Here is a 14,297-nt window from a genome sequence, read left to right on the forward strand (position 1 = left end):
TGACCTCAAGAAGGTTTAACCTCTCTACACCTGTGCCTTTCTGGGTAAATATGAACAGGGGCAGGCCTTCCCCTCAGGGCTCTGTGGGTTCTAGAAGCAGCACATGCCTGACTCTCTGCACTCCTTGGTCATGGTCGCAGTGAGGTCTACACTGTCGTCTGTCCTCTACCGTGTTCTCCAGCTTCCCACCCACTGCCTGCTCGGGTCGCCTTTGTTTCCATCTGCAGCTGTTGGCCCTTATGTGGCCTCCAAGCTTGGTTTACATTCTGCCGCCTGGCTGTGGGCACCCTCCTGCCGTAGCCTCCTTGGAGCCTGCAGTCCTGAACAACTCCCCACAGTGTTTAATGTGTTTTCCTTGGTTAAGTTACTTCTCTTGAAACTCCTCAGTGATGTCAGATTTGTGACGATGCCTCTCGTCAGTGCAGCTCACATCGTGCTGCTGGCATGTCCATGCAGCGAATGTTTCTTGTGATCGATAGGTACATGTAGAGAGAGGAAGTGCGTGTGTGCGGCAGGCAGCGAGCCCTCTTGTGCAGGCAGTGAAGACGCTGTGCGCTGTGTGGAGCGGGGCAGGCACGGAGGGCAAGGAGTGCCAGGACAGTGTTCACTGGTCGGCAGAGATTTGGGAGCAGTGCAGCATCTCTGTCCTCGAGACCTGGGGGCTGTGCTAGGTGGGCCAGGTGGTGGAGTGGAAGGCACAGCTCTAGAAGGAGCTCAGAGAGGCTGAGGGGAGGTGGTGGGCTAAGCAGGGAGCAGGGACACAGGACAATGAAGTACAGGCCACTGTCTAGAATTCCTTGTGTGCACGAGAGAGCTCACCTGACAAGGCACCCCAGTCCTGCCTGAGAAGTCAGCCAGGAGCTGGGCACGTGATTCCATCTCCAGGGCTGTGGCGGCAGAGGGCCAGGGCTCAGCCGTGGACAGCAGTTAGATGTGTTCCTGAGTGAGGTGCTGACTGAGGGATGCTGAGGAAGTGACCAGAAGTGCCTATCAGAAATTTATCTCCAAAGATCTTTGCTCTGCTTTATGAGAGTGACAAAATATCAGAAATCGCTAAGAATGCCATCGAAAGATCATGGTTACATGAAAGACACCCTTCATTTTGGCAGTGTGTCCTGCAGTCATTGAATCACTGACTCAGAGCACCTGATGGAGCTGGAGAGCACGCGCTGTGTCACGCGCCTGGAAGAAGCCGGGTCTGAACTACCTCTGCCCCAGGATGACAGCCACATAAAGGCATCAAAGCGAGAGGCACCAAATGGCCCCAGGGGCTCAGCTGGCCATGGGATGGTGGTGGGTCCTGGTGACTCACTTTCCTACCTGCTATGTTATTGTCAATGTAGGAAATCACTTTAGTTTTATTTCTCTAAGGGTTTGGACATTTGGGGTCAGCCTCAGGCCTGGCATGAGCTGGCCTGTTCCACGGCTCCCAGCCTGTTCTGGCCGCCACATGCTGCGAGTCCAGCTCAAGCCACAGAAGGCTGGAGGGTAGACAGGTGCAGTGCTGGAACCACCGTGTCTGGTTTGCAGACAAGGCCTTGGGGAGGTGGAGTGCGAGCTGGGCAGTCATTCCCGAGGCTGAGGGACACCCCCAGGCAGGCTCTCTGGTGGTGAGCGGTGGCTGTGGGCCTGGGCCCATTCGTCCCCCTTCTGTCTCTGTGCTTTCCACCCTCTGCAAGTAGAGATTTTCCTGTAATGGGGACTCATTTCTCCTCAGCTTTAAGGCAGCTGTCAGAAACCGAAAAAGTGAACCATTTAACCACGACTAGATCTAAGCATCGAGTCCCACATGAAAACCACAGGCAACGTCAGGACTGCCTTTGAAACTCAGCAGAACATGTATTTGTATATTTAGGTTTTTATGGAGTTTTACAAATGTCACCACTTGGCCTATTGTGTCCAGAAAATTCTGTTGCAGTGACCTCTGCCTGTAGTTCCCCTTGGAAACCTGCAGATGTGAAGGAGATGGGAGTCAGCAAAGACGCATGGCGCCGGAACTCCAGCAGCCCGACTGGGACCTCCCAGGAGTGGCCCGCGGGGCGCAAACGCCCCGAGCCCAGCCCCCACATGCCCCCTTTGGGGGGCCGACCTCAGGCACATCCTTTTCTCTGGGCTCTTTCCCTCTGGAGGTGTGTTGTGGGAGTGGGGAATGCCACAGCATTGTTCACCAAATGTGGTCCACCACTGCTCTCCTCCATGGAGCGTGGGTGCCCGTCAGAGAAGGTGTGCACACGCAAATGCTCTGGCTGAGCACTCTTTTCAAGGCGGCTGGCGTCCTTTCCTGTCCTGTCCTCAGGCTTGGGTGTTCTGGTGGGTTCTGTGATCCTCTGAGGGCGGGTTGACAGCGTCAGCTGGAGGACCTGGGGCGAGAGAGAGCCGAGTCATAGGGTAGCACTGACCTGGGGGGCACTGACTCCGAGGGCCACCACAGGCAGTGGTGGGACGGGGCCCTCCCAGGGTGCTGGGGTGCTGTGCTAGCCGGGGGGAGGCTCTGGTGTCAGGTCTGTCCACATGCAGTGTGCACGTGTGTGGGAAGTTGGCAGGTGCTGGGCTCATGGCACAGGGTGCAGGGAGCCCCCAACATGGGTGTGGGGGGCTGGCTGTCCCTGCTGTGGTGAGGCAGGTCCAGTTGGCATGGCTGGCCCAGGTCAGGGCCTGCTGGCTGTGACAGATGAGTGGCACCAGCCAGGGCAAGAATGGGACTCGGGGGCCTGGCAGCCTGGTTCATCCCCACATGGGCTCGGGCTGGGCAGGGAAGCCGGTCCTCCCAGCTCTCCCCTGCCCAAGGGTGACAAATCTCCAGCGTCCCCACCTGGGCAGGGGTGGCCCGGGCCTGCGGAGGGATCTCCCGAAGGAGTGTGACTGGGGCTGAGGCAGTCAGAGGTGTGGCCGAGGGGTGTCAGGAGCACAGCCCCCTCGGGGCCCTTGGAGCGTTGGGAGCTCAGGGAGGTCCAGCAGGTCATGCCTTGAGACCTGTGGGGACATCAGACCTTTCTGAGTGTTGTCCCACGGGCTCTCCCTCGCCAGCCCCTTGGGCCCTGGGGATGGTGAGCCTGGCCCAGACCCTTCCTCTGCGGACTCCTTAGGCCCAGGCCTTGGCTAGGCTGTACCAGGTGCTGGATCAGCCTCAGTGCACCCTGGGCACATGCCTGACCATCAGAGCAGATGCCTGGGAAGGTGCCAACCCCAAGCAGGGCCACTTGGGGGAGGGGACATAGACATGAGGTAGTTTTGTGTTTTTCAATAACTAGCCTGCCCACCTTTGCCCTCCAGGTGGTTGCCCTTAACCTCCTGGCTGGGTCACTGCCAGACGTGGAAACGGCCTCATTTCCACTTGCCAGACCCGTGGTTCATTTTAAATCTAGCCTCAGACCCTACTCAGAGCTCATCTCCTCCCAGCTCATGAAAGGCTTACCAGGGCCGCTGTGTCCTGGAGTGGCTGGGGCGGGAGGGACCTGCCTACCACGGTGGACATCTGGGCAGTTCATGGTGACCGATGACCAGGGCCCCAGGCATCCACCTGCTGTGTGGTGCCAGGTACTCCCCTCTCTGCACTGGCTGTGGGACCCCAGGTGCCCACTGTAGGGTGGGGGTCAGCTGCCTTCCCGGTGGATGGGGCTGATGCGCGAGCCCAGCCGTGCACACCTGTCTCCAGGTGATTCCATCCCTTTCCCCACAGTGCCTCCCCTGCTGGCTGTCTGCCCAGGTCCATGGGCAATGGTCTGCTTTGAAACATTGCCACCCCTCCTGGCAACACAGGAGGGGACCTGAGCACCTTTCCCTGCTGCCCTGGCTGTGGGTGCCACCGCCTGCCGTCCCCGCCTGCGTGCCTCTGCCCTGTGGACTGTCCGAGGTCTGGGTCTCTATGGAGCCGACAGGAATGGGGACGGGACTTCCTGCTGGGTCAGCGCACGGAGCAGAGCTCACATGTTTCCCGTCCTGCAGTTTCTATCTTTTGAAATCAGGTTGGACGAGGACTGAAAATACTGTTTGAAATGCTGTGGCCGCTTTTCTGTGGCAGGCATGCTTTTTGGTGTGATGGCTTTGTGAGGTTGGGTCAGTCGTGGTGAGGCCAATTCCCTGACCAGAGACTGCTGGCCTTTCCACGTGTCCCACAGCCATTACCGCTTCAGAGGGTCCTGGATAGTTCCAAGAAGTGTCAGCGTGGTGCCCACACAGAAGGACGGAGGGCTCCATGCTGTTCCCACTCTGCAGTAATTCGTGCATGACCTTGGACAAATCACCCTTCTCGGCCTCCATTTCCATCTGTGAAATGGTCTCGTCTGCAGCAGATGTTAGGAGCCGGGGCTCGGGACGGGGGGTGTAGGGGACTGGCCTGGCTCCTGCTTGGCTTCTGCCCTGCACCCCAGTGCTGTTCTGGGGCTGCATGACCTGGTCTGCGAGTGTACAGGTGTGCACCGTGTTCCACACCATGCACGGCTCCCACAAGCCTCAGCCTGCTTGAGGGACGATGTTACTTCAGACATCAGGACAGGTTTATGCCTTGTCCCTTATGTGCTTCTGTCGATCATGGGAAAGCTGGGGTCACTCTTTCTGAGGAAATCTGAGGATGGGTCTCAGAGCTGGGAAACAGCATCTCATCAGGTCTTGCCCGAGACAACCCAGAGAGACAGGTGGGGGAGTGTTGGGGCAGTAACTGCTGTTCAAAACAACAGGAAGGGCTGGCCCAAGTGGCCTAGTGGTTAAGTTCACTTGCTCCACTTTGGGGGCCCTGGGTTCCTGGGTTTGGATCCCAGGCACAGACCTAGCACCACTCGTCAAGCCATGCTGTGGCAGCATCCCACATAAAATAGAGGAAGATTGGCACAGATGTTAGCTCAGTGACAGTCTTTCTCACAAAAAGACCCCAAAACAAACAAACAAAAAACAACAAAAGGAAAGAAAGAAATAGAACTGGCTAATGGGAGCATTCCTAAAGTACCTGTGGGGGGTTTTGCATTTTCAGACGCAGTGGTCAGGGTATGCTGTTTTGAGAAGGTGACATCTGAGCAGAGCTCCTGGAGGTCAGGTGTGGGTCATGCGCTGTCTGGGAAGAGGGCTCTGCCTGGGGACTGCAGGGCAGAAGCCATAAGCAAAGCAGGCTAGGCTGGGGGCACACGAGGAGGCCAGGATGTGGGGGCCCCAGGCCTGGGCCACAGAGGGGACAGACCCATCTGACCACTGGGCTGCTTGGTCCAGGGGAGCCTGAGGGACAGGAGGAGGCACAGGAGTGAGGTAGGAGCAGCCGCAGTGGCCATGCAGCGATGGTGGTGGGGGATCAGGCACCCTGTCTGCTGGGAGGAAATCCTGCCAGTAGGATTTGCTGATTTTGGAGATGGGCTGTGGGCCTGAGAGGTTTCTAGGGGTCCTGGTCAGCTGAGGTGGGAGGGGCTCCTGGGGCGAGTGTTGGAGGGTGATCAGGGGTCCTGCTGGGGCCTGTCCCAAGCAGGGGTGAGTAGACACCCAGCTGGAGAAGCCCAGTGGGCCAAGAGGGGCATGGCTGGGCTGAGGCCAGGCTGAAGATATTGATTTGGGGTCTTTGGTACAGGGATGGGTCTCTAGTTGGGTGTGTATGAGACACTGGAAGCAGGTGGTGTTTGGGGAGGCGGGGCTCAGGTGTGGGCACGGACCAGAGGAGGCTGGGGAAGGCCTGGGGAGGGGACTGGCAGCCCTGAGCAGGTGGGCTGGGCGCTGGGACCTGAGCCTGTGCTCAGGATGCGAAGGTGGGCCTGACCTGGCCACAGACTGCCCAGGGCAGCCGCGGAAGGGAAGGTGGGTTGGAGTGGGGCCAAGGAGAGGTGAGGCCTTGTCAGGAGTTTCTCTGTAAAGAGGAGAAACGTGGGCAGGGCTGGGGAAAGAAGAGGAGCCGAGGGAACGGTTTTATTTTCAGGTGAGAAGTAATCACCTGTTGTTGGTTTGCTGCCGAGGACGATCCTGTCAAGAGTGGCAGGTCCCAGCTGGGGGCAGAGGGCAGCCCTGCCGGCATGGCGGGTGGCAAGGGCACTAGCAGGGCGGGCAGAGGGAGGTCCCCGAGGGAGGAGGGATGGGCAAGGGCTCCCTCGCAGCTGGAGGAGCATTCGAGGCGCCAGTTGTGCCCTTTGGGAGCCCTCTCAGCAGGACTGAGGCGTTTCCTGCCCCAGGGCTGGCTGCGTACGTGGAGCTGGCTTTGACCGGGCTGGCATTTCCCCCAGGGGTTGGACAAAGTGGGAGAGGGGCAGGGGACGGTCCTGTTGGGCCCTGGGGTTTCAGCTGGAGAAGGAAGAGAGAGCACAGGGCAGGGTATTGAAGGGCAGGAAAGGGTGGAGGGTTGGGGTCCTGGCAGGGCCCGGGTGTCTAGGGCAGTGTGGGCTATGGGGAGCAGAGGGCAGGGTGGTCCTCAGGGGTCTGTGAGCTGAGGCCAGGTGTGTGGGACAGGTGTGCTGAGGCCAGGTGTGTGAGGCAGCTACCCCGAGACCTAGAGCGCAGGCCACTGGGCATGTGCCACCCTCTTCAGCTGGGGGCCCTGGCACCTCCTCAGTGCCTGTGTGTCTGGAGAGTGGGGATGCTGGTGTGGGCGGTGAGACTGGGCACTGCCCAGAAAGCCCATGCAGCTGCCTGCTGTGGGCTTGGAAGCATTTGCTGGCAGCAGTGGGCAGAGAAAGAGGCCAGGGCGTCGGGCCTGTGCTCGCTGAGACCTCACCCCGAGAATCCGGCCAGAGGAGCGCGAGGACAACTGACGCAGGAGTCCAGTGGGGGAAAAGGGGCCTTGGCACTCCCGTGGACAGCATCCCAGGCTGTGACCTGGTGTGATGAATCAGATTTGGGTTTAGGGAGCAGTGAGTGACAGCCCCCAAGTGGCTGTGGGATCACGAGGAGCGGCCAGGCCCAGTGGCCCTGAGACCCTGCGAGCAGGCAGCTGGCACTGGGAGGTGGAGGAGGGCTGGGTTTCCTCACAGCAAGGAGGGCAAGAGGGGCCTGGTCTTAGGGCGCCACAGCTGCAGCCCATCCCCTCAGCAATGCCGCAGACCCAGAGAGCAGGCGGAGGTGTAGGGAGGCTGGCGGGGCCACGAGGGGCATCTCCGCCCGGCTGTGCCTCCTGCAGCTCTCGGGGTGCAGAGTGCTCAGCCACCACCCCAACACATCCCTCCCCGAGCTCGGGACCCCTCAGCTGGTTTTGCCCACCACCGCTTCTGCCCCTTCTGCTGCCAGCAAGAACCAGCACCCCCTCCAGGCCACACCTGTGGGCAGGTCACCTCTGGGCACACGTCTCTTGAGCTCTCACCCTCTTGCTGATCACCGAATAGGGACCCAGTCATGAAACCTCTCTGTGCCCTGTGGGGTGGGGTCCGAGTCTCTTGTCACTGCTGTGTCCTCATCACTGTGGCCCCTGCTCATGGGGTGTGTGTGAAGGAGGGAGGGGGCAGGTGTGCAGGTGGCTTTGCCATCATGTGGACGGTCTCCTCTTCTGCCTTCCTGGGGGAAGGTCCACGGGGCACATGGAAGCCCCCCAGGTGTGTGAATCTAGAACCCCGGGCAGGAGACCCCTCTGAAGATCCTGATCCGCTTCGCCGTGCCTGCCAGACTCCAACTGTGGGGCAGCCCATGGGGCTCCTTCTCCATGTGAGCAGCTCAAACGGTGTTGACGGGCAGCCAGGTGCTCAGGCACCAGTCAGTCAGGCCTCACTTTCTCTGGGGAATCCTCATGGCTGGAGTAAAGGGAAGGTGTGATGAAGAGGGGTGTGCAAGGGGTGAGAAGGTGGGGCTCCTGGGTAACCCAGCCCGCCTCCACTCTGCTCTCGATTTCTCCCTTGACCAAACTGTGCAGCCTCCACTGGCCCTTCTGCCCCCTCCCCCCACCGCCCCTCAGCCCCTCTAACCTGCCCAGATCTCATAGGGACACCCATCTTCCCTCATCTCTGCCCTGGGCTGGCCAAGGGCTTACTTTCTGGAAAATCCATGTCTGTGGGACCCATGAGCCTGATCTGTGGCATCGTGGTCCCCTGTGCTGAGCTGGCCCAGGGTGCCCTGGCTGTTCAGTCAAGCCCTTTTTCCTCCACCCAACTGTGTCCCCCTGAGGAGAGTGACAGCTAAGAGCTCCACTGTAGGGCTTCACAGAGGCTGTGGGGTGGTGGCCAGGGAGGGCATCATTGCTGCATCCCAGGGGGATGTCCTGTGTGTTACAGGTTCGAAGTGCTCAAAACCTTAAACTGAGGCCAGGAGGGGGCATGTAGAAACCAATGATTATGTGACTACTGGCAAGAGAAGCAAACTTTGTGCAATGATTCACTATTATTTGAATTTTTAGAAATGTGCCCACTACTGTGCCTGTGGGCATTTTAAACACATTCGGTAGATTTTAAATATTGACTTCGAAACTGCAATTTATTGTTTCATGTATGCTGGTCTTCCCACTGCCACCAGCCAAGTGCCTTCATAAACAGATTGGCACGAGCTGATCTCAGAATGCAGCAGATGGTCTGTGAGGACAGAAAACACTGCCCTGACCAGCGGGGCCCAGCACAGGGCTTCTAGGCACAGCCGGTGCTGGCCGTCCATGCCTGGTGTGAGGCTGGTACAGGCACCACAGAAGCATTCACTTTCAACCCTGCACCTGGTTGAATCACGGAATACTCCAGCTAGGAGAGAGCACCCGGATTTAGAGGGACTGGAGATGTTCAAAGTTACATTGAAGATGTTCAGGTCACATGGAGATGATCAAGTCACATGGAGATGGTAGATCACATGGAGATGACAGGTCACATGGAGATGACAGGTTCCATGGAGATGGCAGGTCACATGGAGATGATCAGGGTCACATGGAGATGACAGGTCACATAGAGATAGGTCACATGGAGACAGGTCACATGGAGATGATTAGGGTCACATGGAGATGACTGGCCACATGGAGAGACAGCTTACATGAGATGGTAGGTCACATGGAGATGATCAGGGTCACATGGAGATGACAGGTTCCATGGAGATGGTAGGTCACATGGAGATGATAGGTCACATGGAGACCACAGGTCACATGGAGATGATCAGGGTCACATGGAGGTGACAAGTCACATGGAGATGATCAGGATCACATGGAGATGACAGGTCACATGGAGATGACAAGTCACATGGCAATGATCAGGGTCACATGGAGATGACAGGTCACGTGGAGATGATCAGGGTCACATGGAGATGACAGGTCACATGGAGATGATCAGGATCACATGGAGATGACAGGTTCCGTGGAGATGGCAGGTCACATGGAGATGATCAGGGTCACATGGAGATGACAGGTCACATGGAGATGATCAGGATCACATGGAGATGACAGGTCACGTGGAGAGACAGGTCACATGGAGATGATCAGGGTCACATGTAGATAACAGGTCACATGGCAATCAGGGTCACATGGAGATGACAGGTCACATGGAGATGACAGGTCACATGGAGATGATCAGGGTCACATGGAGATGACAGGTCACATGGAGATGATCAGGGTCACATGGAGGTGACAAGTCACATGGAGATGATCAGGGTCACATGGAGATGATCAGGGTCACATGGAAATGACAGGTTCCATGGAGATGGTAGGTCACATGGAGATGACAGGTCACATGGAGATGATCAGGGTCACATGGAGATGATCAAGGGCATAGCGGGCACTGTTTTTGTAGGACTTGGGGCCACTCGCTCAGGTCTTGCCACAGAGGATAGCTGTCCCTCTCCCTGCCTCTCAGAGGTGGCATTTGGGAGAGATGTTTTCCACCCATGTCTATGTGAGATGTCAATGGTGTACACCCCCTTCTGTCAGGTGTGTGTGACTAAACTCACTCTCTTGAGCTTGCTCTTGAGTTCCCTCCTCTGTGTTAGGGAGGTGATGGTGGTGTCAGGGGCCCTATAGATTTGTGTCCCTCAGCTTGGCTCCCTCTCACCTCCTGTGAGCAGCTCTAATATCTCTAGATGGACGGCATTCCCGACTGCAGCCCTGTCTGTCCATTCTCCTGAGGGCCTTGTGTTGGAGGCTGTCACACACACCTGGTGTTAGGCTCGTGCAGCCCCAAGCCTCCCCTGTGTGACCCAATCTGTCCTCCTCGTGGCCCCCACCCTGGGCCCAGTCTCTGCCCTGCTGCCTGCCCCCGACCCCCGACTCTTGGCCCCTGGCCTCCAGTCCATGCCCAGGTCTTGTAGGTCTCTGTCTAAGAGACCTCTTGGCCTCCCCCTCCTTGTTCTGTTGCTTGTCCTGTTCAGCCCAGCTCACCCATCATCTACCATAAACTTCTGTCCTGCCAGTCACTGTCTGTGTTGTCGTCTGTCATTGTGTGCGGCATGCAGTCCACATGGGGAGTATTTCTGGTTCATCCATTAGGAGCAGTGACACTCATAACCTGCAGGAAATGCCCGAGTTTAATGAGACACAGAAATCTTCCCTTTCGCAGGGGCTGAGGGGCAGCTGTTTTGGCCAATGCTTATCAACGCCACAGCCCCAGGGAGGTGGGTGGGCGTCTTCCCTCTCCATTAACCACCTGGGGCCCCTGGGAGATGTGCCATGGTCCTGCCGGCCTGTGAGAGACGTCCCTGCCAGGCCCTGGGCTCTGTGGCCACAAGAGGTGGTGACAGACTGGCTGAGGAGGCTGAGTGGGGGAAGTGGGATCTGATCGTTGCCTGGATCTGCCATGATGCGAGGTGTGACCTGGGGCAAGTGAGTCCTTTGGTTTTCGTGGATCTCTGTGAAGTCCCTCAAGTTCAGTCCTGGGGGATGTGGCATTAAGGCCAATGAAAGCAGGAAGTCGTAAAACACTCCCTTCCTCGGCCATGCCACCTTGACTCCCGCATGTGGCATCCTTTCACGATTGAGCAGATCTGAGCATCTCAGTCTGGGCCTCAGCTGGCACCCGGGAGGGCTCCTTCTCACCTGGGCCCATTCCTCGTTTCTCATCTGTGGAAGTGGAGTGAGAACCCAGGGACTCTGGCAGAGCACAGGCCTCTGGATGCAGGGTTTTCTCCCTCTTCATACATATGTGATGGGTGTTCCTTAGATACCCAAATACCATCCTTTTTTCTTTTTGTTTTTAATCAACTCTCCTTCGCTGCTTTCTTCCAGAGCATTCCACGTAGTTTTTGTGGGAACAACCATTCTCTCTTCACGTTCCTGTTTTCTAGGTGTAACAGTGTGCTAGGGCTGCTGTAACAAATACCACAGACTGGGCTGCTGAAACAACAGACATTTATTTCCTCAGTTCTGGAGGCTGGAAATCTGAGACCAAGGTGTGGGTGGGGCTGGTTCCTCTGGAGTCCTCTCTCCGTGGCGTATAGACAGCCGGCTTCTCCCTGTGTCCTCACTTGGTCCTCCCTCTGTGTGCCTGTGTCCTCATCTCTTCTTCTTTAAGGACACCAGTCACATTGGATTAGGGCCACCCTAGTGACCTCATTTTACCTTATTTACCTCTTGAAAGACCTTCTTTCCAAATACAGTCACACTCTGAGGTATTGGGCATTCGGGCTTCCACCTGAATTTTGGGGAACACACCTTGCATTCTTGCATGCTGTTCCGTTATATGACAAACTCATAGCATGGACAGGCCCCGCACAGGATGAGGGATGTTGAGGGGTGCACCCACTGCCCTGGCTCCTGGCTGCGTGAAGCTGACTTTGTGCTGTGGGTTGGCAGTGTGTGCAGCCTCCCTGGACAGCGTGGTTATTTCATGGGCTGGTTGTGGGAGGATGTTTAGGAGCTTCTGCTGAGCTCAGGCCCCCGGTGCACGGCGCTCTGCATTGTTCTCTGCCTTTCAGCTCGGGGCGAATGCCCTCCTCTTCCTCAGCGTGAACATGTTCGGCGTCTTTGTGAGGATCCTGGCCGAGCGCTCCCAGAGGAAGTCCTTCCTGCAGGCCCGAAACTGCATCGAGGACCGGCTGCGACTGGAGGACGAGAATGAGAAGCAGGTCAGTGTGGTGGAGTCTCCTTCACAGGGACGTGGGGAGCCGGAGTGGGGAGCCAGAGTGGGGAGCAGGGAGCAGAGAGCACCAAGGGGCCCAGCCTGGCCTTCTGGGAGGTGGTTGGGGGCCTCAGGCCCTGTTGGCCCCTCTGCCTCTATGGGCTGGCCCTTCCTCTCTTTGGGCAGCATGTGCTTCCAGGCCCTCAGCAAGCTGGAGGAGACTGGGCAGCTGTGGGGGGAGGTGCCCTGGACATGGAGGTGAAGGAACTGCCACCTTCTGTTGTCCCTGAGCCTCGGTTTACCTGTTCGTGACACAAGGTATGGGGCTGCAGAGGAGATGCCAGAGGCTTGGTGGGACTTGGGTGGAGGCAGAAGTGAGCTGGAGAGCCGGTGCTGCGGGTTTCCTGCCACTGGAAGAGGCTGGGCTGCTCAAAAGCAGCTGACAGTGACATTTGGTTCACTGGGAGTGGGCACTGGGGCAAGTTGGCTTCTGGGTGTAGCCAGAATAAGCTTGCCTGAAGTCGGTGGTCAAGGCACGTCCTGGCTGGCCTTGCCATGCTGACCTGCAGCCTGAGGGACCCACGGAGTGGCTGAGGCTTCTACTGACCTCAAGTGTGGGGGCATCTTGGACACTGTGTGGGGTGTCCCCATGACCATGGTTGTCATGGTAGCCCCATACTGGCAGCTTGACCGTGAGCCCTCAGAGCACCCTGCCTGGCTCCTGCCATGATCTGCTGGGACAGCGGGACTGTCCCCCTCAATCTAAAGGGTGCAGACTTGGAGGGAGCCAGACCAGGTTCCCACCGCCCCGAGCCACCGTCAGCCACGTCCCTGGGCTCGTCCTTCTGCGTAGTTGCTGCTGTCCTGGGGCCCATGAGGCTGCTCTGAGAGCGCCGGGCGAGGCTTTTCACTGGAGAACCCAGACTCTGCTTCCCCACGGTGCTGGTGGCTGAGGCTGGTTTCCCTAGGGGTGGAACAGGTGGGATCAGTTTCTAAACAAGATCCTACCTTTAATGTAAAGACAAGGTTAAGTACTGACTGTACATTTAGAAAATGCATACACGTACCTTCATTTATAGATATTGTGGTCATACCTAGCGTTTACAGTAAAGGTAGGATCTTGCTTAGAAGTAGATGCCATGTGTATGTTTATATGGTGTGTGGGGATCTGTAGGTGGATTTGTCTGTAGGGGGCATGTGTGTGGGAGATGTGTGTCTGTGTGTATATGTGTACATATGTGATTTGTGTGTGTGCAGGTGTGTGTTGTGTGTGCACATGCATGTGTGGATCTGTGTGCATTTGTATGAGTCTGCACCCGTGCATGTTGTGGCTATGTGGGGCATGTATGCAAAGGTGTAAACATGCACATGTGCATGTGTGGATACACGTGTGGATTTGCATTCATGTGGACTGTGTATGCGTATGTTTCTGTAAATGTGTGTGCATGTGTGTATGCTTGTAGATATGTGGGGATATGTGTGTATAGGTGCATGTGTGTGTATAAATGTGTGAGGATGTGTACAAGTGTGTGTGTGTGCGCACACATGTGCGCGTATAAATAGTGCATCTTCTGGGGCTGTGCCCTGAGCATGTTTTCTAGAATGGGCGTCAGCACTTTTGGAGGGTCTCTTTGGTGCTCTCTGAGAGGTGCTTGAGCTCAGTGTGATGCTTCCACATCATCCCAGAAGTGACTCTTTGGAGCCTTCTCCCCTTCTGTACACCCTGAAGGACGGGAAAAAGCAACTTTTTAGGCCATTCTTGTGTGTTTCTGAATCTTCCTTTCCTTTTCTTTCTATTTTCTCTCTGCTTTCCATCTCCTTTCAAGTATCTTCCTTTCCCACCTTCTGTTTTTGTCTATTTTCATTGTTTTCTTGCTGCCTTTCCTATAGACTGCTTAGCTTCCAGCCTCAAAATATTTTCTAATGCTTGCTGTCCCCTCGAGTGTAGCTTGTGTCCCCTTGGTGTAACTCCCCTTGTAACTCAAGGTCGGTCCCGTCTGTCAATGCCAGTAGTGATGGTGACGATGCTGGTGATGGCCGTGGGCCGCTCTTATGTGCTTGCATGCAAAGATTCTGCAAGTGCGCGTTCTCTCTCCCTGCGCCCATGGTCCGGCCCGGGGGATGTAGTGACCACACACACAGTCCTGCTCTCACGGAGCAGCTGCACATCCAGCACTTGTGACTTTATGCGTGTCATGTCACATGGTTTTATATCAGCGCCACAAGCAACAGTGTGTTTTCTCAGTCCTACAGAGGAGGAAGCCCAGACTCACAGAGGCTCAGAGACACATCTGAGTTTTAACCACAGAAGTGATGTTCTTTACAGGAAATCAGCAAAATGGTAAATGTCATCCAATCCTGTCAATCCAGCTACACGCTCTGTATTTTCCA

At 56.7% G+C, this 14,297-nt stretch overlaps 1 protein-coding gene across 2 annotated transcripts in view; it reads left to right on the top strand.

Annotated features, from left to right (window-relative positions):
• Nucleotides 1–14,297, top strand: part of ADCY1 (adenylate cyclase 1) — a 150,700-nt gene that overhangs the window by 14,233 nt on the left and 122,170 nt on the right. For both annotated transcript variants that reach the window (XR_011538989.1, XM_008519308.2), the window contains exon 2: nt 11,764–11,913. Coding sequence is in view for 1 of the 2 variants with exons in the window: in XM_008519308.2 (XP_008517530.2) it covers nt 11,764–11,913 (150 nt within the window). In the remaining variant the exon portion in view is untranslated. The remainder of the gene's footprint in view (nt 1–11,763; nt 11,914–14,297) is intronic.

The sequence above is a fragment of the Equus przewalskii genome, chromosome 4, assembly GCF_037783145.1.
Source record: "Equus przewalskii isolate Varuska chromosome 4, EquPr2, whole genome shotgun sequence".
Classification (NCBI taxonomy): domain Eukaryota; kingdom Metazoa; phylum Chordata; class Mammalia; order Perissodactyla; family Equidae; genus Equus; species Equus przewalskii.